The 9,371-nt window shown below is 44.2% G+C and overlaps 1 protein-coding gene across 3 annotated transcripts; it reads left to right on the top strand.

The window, feature by feature from the left end:
- Window positions 1-4,670: 4,670 nt before the first annotated feature.
- LOC123058170 (probable nucleolar protein 5-1) lies at window positions 4,671-8,391 on the top strand. 3 transcript variants are annotated; one of them, XM_044480984.1, is made up of 7 exons: window positions 4,671-5,050; window positions 6,371-6,480; window positions 6,584-6,625; window positions 7,142-7,306; window positions 7,380-7,553; window positions 7,660-7,860; window positions 7,957-8,391. In XM_044480984.1, the coding sequence occupies exons 1-7, from the start codon at window positions 5,011-5,013 to the stop codon at window positions 8,089-8,091; spliced, it is 867 nt and encodes a 288-aa protein (XP_044336919.1). In that variant the 5' UTR covers window positions 4,671-5,010; the 3' UTR covers window positions 8,092-8,391. The 3 variants fall into 3 exon arrangements, with proteins under 3 accessions (XP_044336919.1, XP_044336918.1, XP_044336920.1); XM_044480983.1 differs by lacking the exon at window positions 4,671-5,050 and adding an exon at window positions 5,060-5,270; XM_044480985.1 differs by lacking the exon at window positions 4,671-5,050 and adding an exon at window positions 5,317-6,203.
- The last annotated feature ends 980 nt before the right edge of the window (window positions 8,392-9,371 follow it).

Genomic DNA, 9,371 nt, shown 5'->3' with positions numbered 1-9,371 from the left:
GGGGCCGGATTGGTCGATGTACGGCCGGTGAGGTCCCCGGATATAGTCCATCGTATGCTCTTCCTGCAAGATGGCCCAACAGAAAACGTCACGATTTGGTCTGTCCACTGGGTGCGTGTTAAAAACTATACCTCTTTGGTGACAGCGATGGCTCGGTAGTATCACTATTGGCCTTTCTTTTCAAAGACTCGCCCCGTGCAGGTGTCGCCTCCTTAGAAGACACCTTTGATATAGCTTGGCGAGACGAGCATCGCCCCTTCGGAGCATGAGACACTGTGGTGGGTGAGGCGCAATGAGAAAACTCTTTTGGAGAAGACGTCTCTTGGGTACTTACATGGGAGGAAGGGAGAAGGCCGGGGTAATCGGCTGTAATGGCTACTTCCATGTCGTCATAGCTTGCCTGATAAAAAACTCCCTCCTTAAGCTCTATAAATATGTCCGGATCTTCTTCATATCCGGGATCTAAGTCCCGAATAGGTCCTCTGGCTGCGGAGCAGGGCTGTAGATCCCCTCGGCGATCTTTCTCCATTTCTGTCAAAAACAGCCGGATTAAATTCGACTGGCATAAACTCTAAGGAAGGTTGAGTAAAGCCAATAATTGAAAAACTCGCCCAGGGGATGGGGTTTTACATGGAAAAGCCTTCTCGACATGTTAAACGAGCGAAGTCTTCCTTCTCCCCTTTGTACAGATCAGCTAAGATAGTGGCCAGGGCGACAAATCCGGACCTTTGCACAGACAACGGGACGCATCGTCCTCCCCATTATAGTTCCACATGGGGAGACCTCTAGATTGGAGCGGCTCAACGCATCGGGTTATGGAAATTGCCATTACCTCAATTATGGACAGCCCTGAGTTGGCAAGTACTCTGATCTTGCTTGCTAGTCTAGAAACCTCCGCATTATCTTCTTCTTCGAGGCTTTGGGGACGCCAGCTGGTGCGCTTCTTTAAAAGGGCGCTGGAGAATTCGGGAAGTCCGCACCGGATTGGGTCCGGAAGAATGACGTCTTCAATATAAAACCACTCCAAGGGCCACTCTTTAGATGCCTTCTACGGAGTGCCAGACAGGTATCCAGTCCCGGCTATGCGCCATACTTCATCGCTGCCCACCTCGAATATAGATCCCTTTTGGGAGCGGGGACGAGGCAAAAAAAATCTGCCATAGCTCGAGATGGGCCTCGCAGCCCAGGAACAGCTCGCAAAGAGCAACGAGGCCCGCGATATGCAGGATGGAGCCCGGCGTCAGATTGTGCAGTTGAAGGCTGTAATACTCCAGTAGACCTCTAAGGAAAGGATGAACGAGAAATCCTACGCCTCTCAAGAGGAAGGAAACAAAGCACACCCACTCCTCTTTAGAAGGATTTGGGAAATTCTCCGCCAAGGCTTCACCGTTAATGGAAGTTAATCCAACCCGAACGGAGAATAGATCCCCGGGAGGAAGGTATCCTTGCGCCTGAAGTTTGCTCAGATGGGCGTGGGACATCGAACAACTTTCACAGTCGCCTTTTTGAGGGACGTTGGGGCATGATGAGGAGCTAGGAGCGCTGGCCATGTTTGGGCGATTTCCTAGGGCAAGTTCTAAGGATTTCCGCGTGGTGTGGAATGGTCTTTCGAGATCCAATTTCTTTATATAGGCGCCTTTCCCGCCTGGTCGAGGTGTTATTTGTAAAAACACCGAGACTGTTCACATTCAATTGACACATGGAAGCCGAGGCAACGACAGTGAAGAAATGGTATTTAATGAGCAGCCGGACTGTCGTCAATCCAAAGTACAATGAAGAACTCGCCTTGCAAAGCCGAAGACGTAAAGCCGGATACTACATCGTCATTGAAGGCAAGTTCGGGGGCTACTGAGGGGGTCCTGGATTAAGGGGTCCTTGGATGGTCGGGCTATGTGACGTGGGCCGGACTAATGGGCCGTGAAGGTACAATATAGAAGGCTTTTCCCCGTGTCCGGATGGGGCTCTCCTTGGCGTGGATAGCAAGCTTGGCGGCTAGTCATATAGTTTCCTTTCTCTGTGGACCGACTTTGTACAACCCTGGCCCTCTTCGGTGTTTATATAAACCGGAGGGTTTAGTCCGTAGAGGCGAACACAATCATATAGACTAGACATCTAGGGTTTAGCCATTACGATCTCGAGGTAGATCAACTCTTGTAACCCCTATACTCATCAAAGTCAATCAAGCATGAAGTAGGGTATTACCTCCATTAAGAGGGCCCGAACCTGGGTAAACATCGTGTCCCCCGCCTCCTGTTACCTTCGATCCACACACGCACAGTTCGGGACCCCCTACCCGAGATCGGCCGGTTTTGACACCGACAATGACATCATTTGTTAGTGATGCAGAGCAAGAAGGGCATCAACTAGTGAAAGTACTCTTCCTGTCCCGCAAGCTCAAATGAGCTCTGGTGAATAGTTAAATAAAAAAATATTGAAAATAAATTCCAAAAATTCTGAATTTTGTTAGTGGCAAACATTGACAAAAGTTTTCCACTCTTGCAAAATTTCATCGTGAAACGACATTTGTGGAAGCCATGGCAAAAAACATCACTCCTAAATGCTTTTGGAATTTAAATTTTTGGAGCACCGATTTTGTTTTTTAGCCACAACTTCTACAAAAGTCATTCAACAATGAAATTTTGCAAGCGTTGAAAACTTTTGTCAATGTTTGTCACTAAAAAGTTTCAGTTTTTTTGTATTTTTTGATTTTACTGTTCACCCGAGCTCATGTGAGTTCGGGCTAAGAAACTCAATGTCCATGAACTAGGCTCTGCTGAGGAGGTAAAATCACATATAATCTCTTCTTGTTTTCTCCTTTGCCCGTTTTCACTACCATAGCAACGATTTAATAGCGCAAGTGTATCCCCGGTGCAACACACGGTCAATTTTCTACTAGTAAAAATAAGGCATGCAGATGAACACAAAGAGTCCATGCCGAGCTAGATAGCAAGGCTGTGGTGCAAATGATCAATCAACCCAGTCAAAACTATTCGGCAGCAGGACCATGAATTTAGGAGATCAAAAAGATGTTGCATACTAGGAGTGATTTTAAAGTTTCTTGGGTCAGTCAGTAGGCGAATGTTGCTGCACATAAATTAGCTAGAGTAGGGGTAGGAGAAGAACTTTGTAAGGTGTGTGTGTGTGGGTGGGTGGGTGGGGGCGGGGGTCCCAGACTATGTCTTAGATGTAATTTCAAATGACATTCGAGCTACGTTGGTTAAATAAATGCGGCAACATTAACCCTAAAAAAGGCGTGTAGGAGGTGTGTGTGGGATTGTACGGTTCACGAAGCACCGGTCCTTTCCCTCAAAAAGAAAAGAAAAAAGAAGCACCGATCCGTCTCTCCTAAACCTAATCGACTCGAGTCCCTAAAATCCACACGTGGCTCACAAACCTCGAGCTTCTCCTCAACTTCCTATTCTCTTCGTCTTCCAGCATCGAAGGGCCATCGCCATTAGACGACGGATTCACTCTATGCATCCCTAGCACCATACCTTGCAAGCGATCAACTCCTTGCTCCACCATCCTCCTGTCCTCCTCATTTTGAAGGCCTGCCAAATATCGAAGGAAAGAAGAAGCATAGTAGATAAACTCAGCTAGGGATTTCACAAGTTTTCCATCAAATCGTGCTCTATTCCTAAGTTTTTAGATGACCCATCATAAGGCCGCCACTCCAACTATATGCAAGTTTCTGTTGTGTGGGATAAAGTGAGATATCCACCAGAAATACTGGGTAAAACATGTGGGCCTAGACTAAGACATCCCCAAGATGTTACAAATTACCCCTAGCAATATTTTGCAGCAGAGCATCCAAAAAAGAGATTCTAAATCCCTTCATGCTTATAAAAGAATTGACACACAAGGTCACCTGTTCATTTTTGTAAGCTTATTTTAAATATTTAATGTGAAGTAAATAGTTGCTCCCTTAGTATCAAAATATAAGAGCTTTTTTTGACAATACGTCAGTGTTAAAAAAACATCTTATATTTTGATACGAAATATAAGACGTTTTTCATAGTGTCAAAACACGTCTTTTATTTTGATACAGAGTGAGAGATGTAAGCTACTTCGAATTTATGAGATGAAAAATTGTGTGTGCTCTTCTTAAATTCAATTCAATAGAGATGTAAGCTACTTCGTCATCTCATAACATCGAGTTAGATAATCCTCAACTAAAAGAATTAGATAATTATGATGTTCTATTTCCCATTAGACATATGATAACAACGAGTTAGATAATCCTCAACTAAATTTTTTAGATAATTATGATTTTTTGTTCCCATTAGACAAATGATGAAATCATTAAATTGATTTTATATTGCCTGTGACAATCCACGGTCAATTTTCTACTAGTACTAGTAAAAAAGGCGTGTACGAGGTGCGTGGGCTTGTATGGTTCAAGAAGCACCGATCTAATATTTTTTTAGAATTTCCCGCGATACACTTTCTGTGAGAGAAAACGTTCCCATCGATGACAGACACCTATGGAGATTTTATAAATCTTAGGATGATATGCCAGCTCAATCTCTTAATAAAGATGCTCATAGGAGTAAGGTATGCGTATATTTTTATAAGGATGAGTATATGCGTGTACGTATAAGCATTTGCGTAAATGATTCTAATCATTCGACTGATAAAGACGCGTACATCCACCACCTCCCTAGCCGTCAGATCTGATTTTAATTAGATGTCTCAGGAACAACGTATTACGTAGACTAAATTTTGCAACTCAGTAGTTGTTGCAATTTCCCACACCGCAACAATTGGTGTGTTGCGGGATCTGGATCCCTCGTCTCCCATGCTCCTCGCAAGCCCTCGTCAATCAGAAGCCCCCACCAGCAAACATCCAACGATGCTGCCGACAAGCACGACCGCCGTTGCCGGCAAACACGCCGACGAGGCCGCCGACAAGCACAAGTAGTCACCCCGCGTTCCTTCCGAGCTCCCTCTCAAACTGACACCTCCCCAGGCTGCTCCAACCGCCGCCATCAGGGCTTGCCGTCGGCAAGCATGTCGACACGGTCGCCCTGGAGGAGCACCGGCTTCCATGGTTGTCGCCTCTTCAGGCTTCACTCACAATAATAGTTCCTACAACATTATCTCTGTTGCATATATTTTCTACAACTTGACCTTTGTTGCAAAAAAAAAAAAAATCTGCGACACTTCCTCTTCTCCGGCGATGAAGAAGCGATTCTCCTCAGCATCTTCTCATCTGGCGACGAAGAGGCGACGCCGGGGCGCTCCTGCTCCGTCGCGACCCCCACGCCCTTGTGAGCCACTCGCCCGCCGTCATCCTCGTCTCCCAGTCTCATTTATTTGGCAGGGAAACTTTTAGTAGGAAAGCGAAAGGAAACCCTAGATTTGTAGGAGCACATACCTGCTGTGGGGGCGTTCACGAGACCAATTTTGGTTCGAACCCACAGATCCGGACATCCTAGGTTAGGTTTCGTGAGCTTGGTTGTAAAGGGGGAGGCATAGATCCGCGGTTTGTGGGTGCGTTGGCAGTGTTTTGGCTGAGGCACGGAACAGGCGGCACATCGCCCACGCGGATGTGATTCGTGGTTCCGCCCACCGCCTCTCACCAATAGTACTACACTTACCTTAGGCACACGACGTGGATCCACGCAGTTCGTGGGTTTCTAGGTTTGCTCTGAAATTTTCTCGAGCAGTTGCGTGGTTGCACACAACATCATCCCGTAAGGTTAGTGCCTAGGATTCAGCCTGTAGATCTAGCATTATTGGTTTCTCACACTCCCGCCTCTGCTTTGCTTGCACAGCTGGTACTTCCAGGCAGCAAAACGGCAGCATCAACTGCTTGCCAGTTGCCAGTTGCCACCGCAAACACCTCCGGGCTACCGCTAGAACTCTTGCTCCTGCTGCGCCCTTGGGAAATTTATTTCCAACTGGTGGGAACAATTGCCTTCCATCGCTGGAACATTCCAGTGAATGGCATGGAACAGTTGAGTGCACCGGCTAGAAGACAATATATATATAGGCTTCCGAGGGCTCGCCATGGGTAGCGGCGAAATCTGTGGAGGATCAGGTGGTGGGAAGCCCAGGCGGTGGCATCTGAGTGGAGGTCAGCACACCCAGCAGACGTGCAGAAGCATTGGACGAGAGGAGAGGAGCGAACTTGACGGGGTCGCCCCGCTCCCACAGAAGCACAGGGTGAAAGATGACCCATTAAACAGGCCATATTGTGGGTATGATGGCCAGCCAATCCAGTGGGCCGTGCCAGGGGTGGTCAAGCTGGGTATTCTTAATAGCCCCTGGCTGTCGCAAGGGCCCCTGGCATCAGGCTTCATATCTGAATTCTGTGTTTTCTTTTCTTGGTAATCATGCTTGCTTAAGTCTGCTAACTTGTTTGCAGCTGACCTATGTCGGATCAGGGAATACATGCTGCTTCTGTTCGAGACACCCTCTGGCTTTGCAGTCTTCCTTTTTTGTGGGTCACTCATTAACCCACCTAGATCTCTGGAGGTACTATATGTTCTTCCTTCCTTGGTTACTGATGTGCTTGCTTGCTTTCTCTTGTTGTCCATGCCATTTACCTACTTTTCTGTTTTATCCTCGTCTCCTGCAGGACATATGGCTTAATTTCGCTGACAGTAACACGGCAAAAGGGGTTAGTGCCTCCTTCTGATTTTATATCCTGATGTTGCTTGCCGCCAAATAATAATTTCTACTAGCGATCTTGCACCATTCTTGATTGCATCATCATTTTCTGTTAATTTATTTTGTTTTGTGTTGAAGGAGCAACACAAACATATTCTTCATTACTTCTTAACTAAATAATTAAGAGGTTAACACAACTTTCCCTCATAAATCTGGTTGTAAAGCATGTAGCCTGGATGCGAGTGCATGCATGCCCAAAAACTACTACTGCTAAATGTCCACCATGGGTGTAACAGTATTTCTAAAGAATTTGTTTGATGTGCTTCTATGAAGAGCAGCACCTTTGTTTATGAACGTAATCTGAATTACACTGGTATTTTGATGAATGAGGACTTGGAACATGGGTACATCGTTACGGTTGAGATATAATTATTGAACCAGCCCCCTCTCCTTGTCGAGAGACATGACATGATACTTGATCAATTGTTTTGTTTTACCCCCTACCCTTGTTTTATTTCTTCATCAGGTTGTTTTGCTGATGGAGTTCCAAACTTTTGAGGACAAGTCCAGTGCCATTAATCAGAACACTGGTGTCAGTGAAAGGCTTGCTGACATGATCAGGGCGTGGCTCCCTGGTAAGAAAATGGCAGTCGGAAAGCCTGAATATAAGGAAATCATTGAAGAGAGATTGGTGAGTATAAGTTCCTGCTTCACCTATACCTTTGAGCAACTTTGATCATGATTTTCGCTGTGACTTCTTCCAGGAAATAGAATGCCTGTATAATAAACGGGTGATGGAGGTAATGTGGGGCATACAGAATTGCATGCCAGGTTTGATACCTATAGAAAAATCACAGCTGGCTAAAGAGGACCGCCTCCCGAGTAAGGGATTGCAAAAATTCTTGAAGTGTTATGACTGTAATGTCAAACCAGAGATGGTGAGTTAATTAGTTGCCATGGACCAAAGTTTTGGACGTAACTTCAGTAGAAAAATTGTGCTTAGCATCTCTTCTTTAGTGATGAAGCAATCTTCTTTGTCTCCAGGTCAATGAACAAATTGTTGCGACGGCTTCCGCATTGTCTGAGTGTGATTCTGTTGAGATGAAATATTCTGTAGTCATGCGCGAAGCAGGTGCTGTCATTAAGGATGTGTCTGGCATCAGCTGTGAGGGTTGGAGCTTACTGGACATTGCAACAGCTCTGAAGATGATATGGAAGCCTAAAAAAGTTGGCAATTCTTCTCTGGTAAATTGTAGATACTATTTTGTGAATGTCTTATCAGCTGCATGCTATCCCATTTCTTGCAAACTTGTCACTTGGTCTAAATCATGTTCCTTCCAGGTTTCAAAAGATGAGGCACTAAGATTGGTGAACGATGCATCTAAATATGAAGCTCTGGTGAATAAGCATGCTTGTTTTTTTCCGAGAAAATGCAAAAGACCTTTGCGTTTCATTTCATTGACAAAGAAATGTTGAAAGCTCATGATTATAGGATCTCGAAAGAAGACCTACTGAAATCATTGGTTGAGGGCCTGAAGAAACCATAAGGCTCACGGCTAGCTGAAACTGCCTGTTCATAGTCTGATGGGAGTTTTTGGCATGTTGGTTCACAGGGTATTATTGAACATAAGCTGATCTTGGTTGACTTCATTGCAGTCTCAGTCTGAGATGATCCGTACGAAAAAGTGCAGTGCTAATTAAATTTGAGCAACCCTGCTTAATTGGCTATCAAGTATTTTGCTATCTTAATTTGAACCTATTGTTTTTATCTGGTCATATGGAATCTCAGATCGGTTACGTCTAAGTATGTGTTTTGTGAAGGAGTAGCCGGGTGCATGCACAGCGTTACACCTCGTAGGTGATGTGTATGTATCCTGTGTAAAATGCAAATATATCCTGTCTCATGTTGTGTAGTATTTCACCTGCAATATTGCACAATGTGCTTGGATTTCAGTCATGGGAAAGATTAGGGGTAAATATCACCGGTAGTCATAGAACTTGCACCTGATGTTCGGTTTGGTGCTAAAACTTTGAAAATACAGAATTGTAGTCATTTAAATTGACTCAAGTGTGCACATGCGGTCCCAAATGCATACATGGGCGTATCCATGTGTATGGCTCCAACTGGTAGTGAGTGAAGGCGCTTGGATGATGCATTTTTTTGCACAAAGCATCTTTATATATTTTTATTCATGGAATTTTTTACACAAAACACCTATATTTTTTTTATTCATGGAAAAAGCTGGGATGTATTTTTGCAAAAAAGTAAAAACCTTGCAATTTTTTATCTGCAGAAAAGCAAACCACCAATGTGATGTGAATATGTGAAAATTACCATGAAAAATAGGTGCGCAGGTGCTGAAACCGCGACCAACGCTTAAAACAGTTTAAAACACTAGCCAATTTAGTGACTCAGCCAAACAGTTTCGCATGTCTACTATGTGTAACATATTCATACGTACTGAGAGTTTCAAAAAACAAATATTCATACGTACTGAGCGAAAACGCATGGGGAGCTTAAATGGGCTGCAGATACTGCAGCCCATTTTGCACGGTTTATTTTTATGTATATTTGTAAAAACGTAAGTAATTTGTTTTTGAAATATTTGTGTGTTAAAAACATTATACATACATACGATGATTAGTTAATCGAAAACTTAAATATAAACATGTGTATTCTATAAAAAAACATTTAGTAAAATGTTAGTAATAAAAACATTAAGGATACTTTTTAAGATATTTGTAAAAACTATGTA

This window comes from Triticum aestivum, chromosome 3A (genome assembly GCF_018294505.1).
Source record: "Triticum aestivum cultivar Chinese Spring chromosome 3A, IWGSC CS RefSeq v2.1, whole genome shotgun sequence".
In the NCBI taxonomy this organism is placed as follows: Eukaryota; Viridiplantae; Streptophyta; class Magnoliopsida; order Poales; family Poaceae; genus Triticum; species Triticum aestivum.
The sequence above is the reverse complement of the archived record's forward strand: the minus strand, read 5'-3'. Positions and strand labels throughout refer to the sequence as shown.

What these genes read in the sequence shown, in the direction of transcription:
- LOC123058170 (XM_044480983.1), top strand. Translation starts at nt 5,180, where the DNA reads ATGAAGAAGCGATTCTCCTCAGCATCTTCTCATCTGGCGACGAAGAGG. An exon ending in AAATCATTGAAGAGAGATTG is followed by an intron (nt 7,307 to 7,379) that starts GTGAGTATAAGT and finishes GACTTCTTCCAG; the next exon opens with GAAATAGAATGCCTGTATAA. An exon ending in AAGTTGGCAATTCTTCTCTG is followed by an intron (nt 7,861 to 7,956) that starts GTAAATTGTAGA and finishes TGTTCCTTCCAG; the next exon opens with GTTTCAAAAGATGAGGCACT.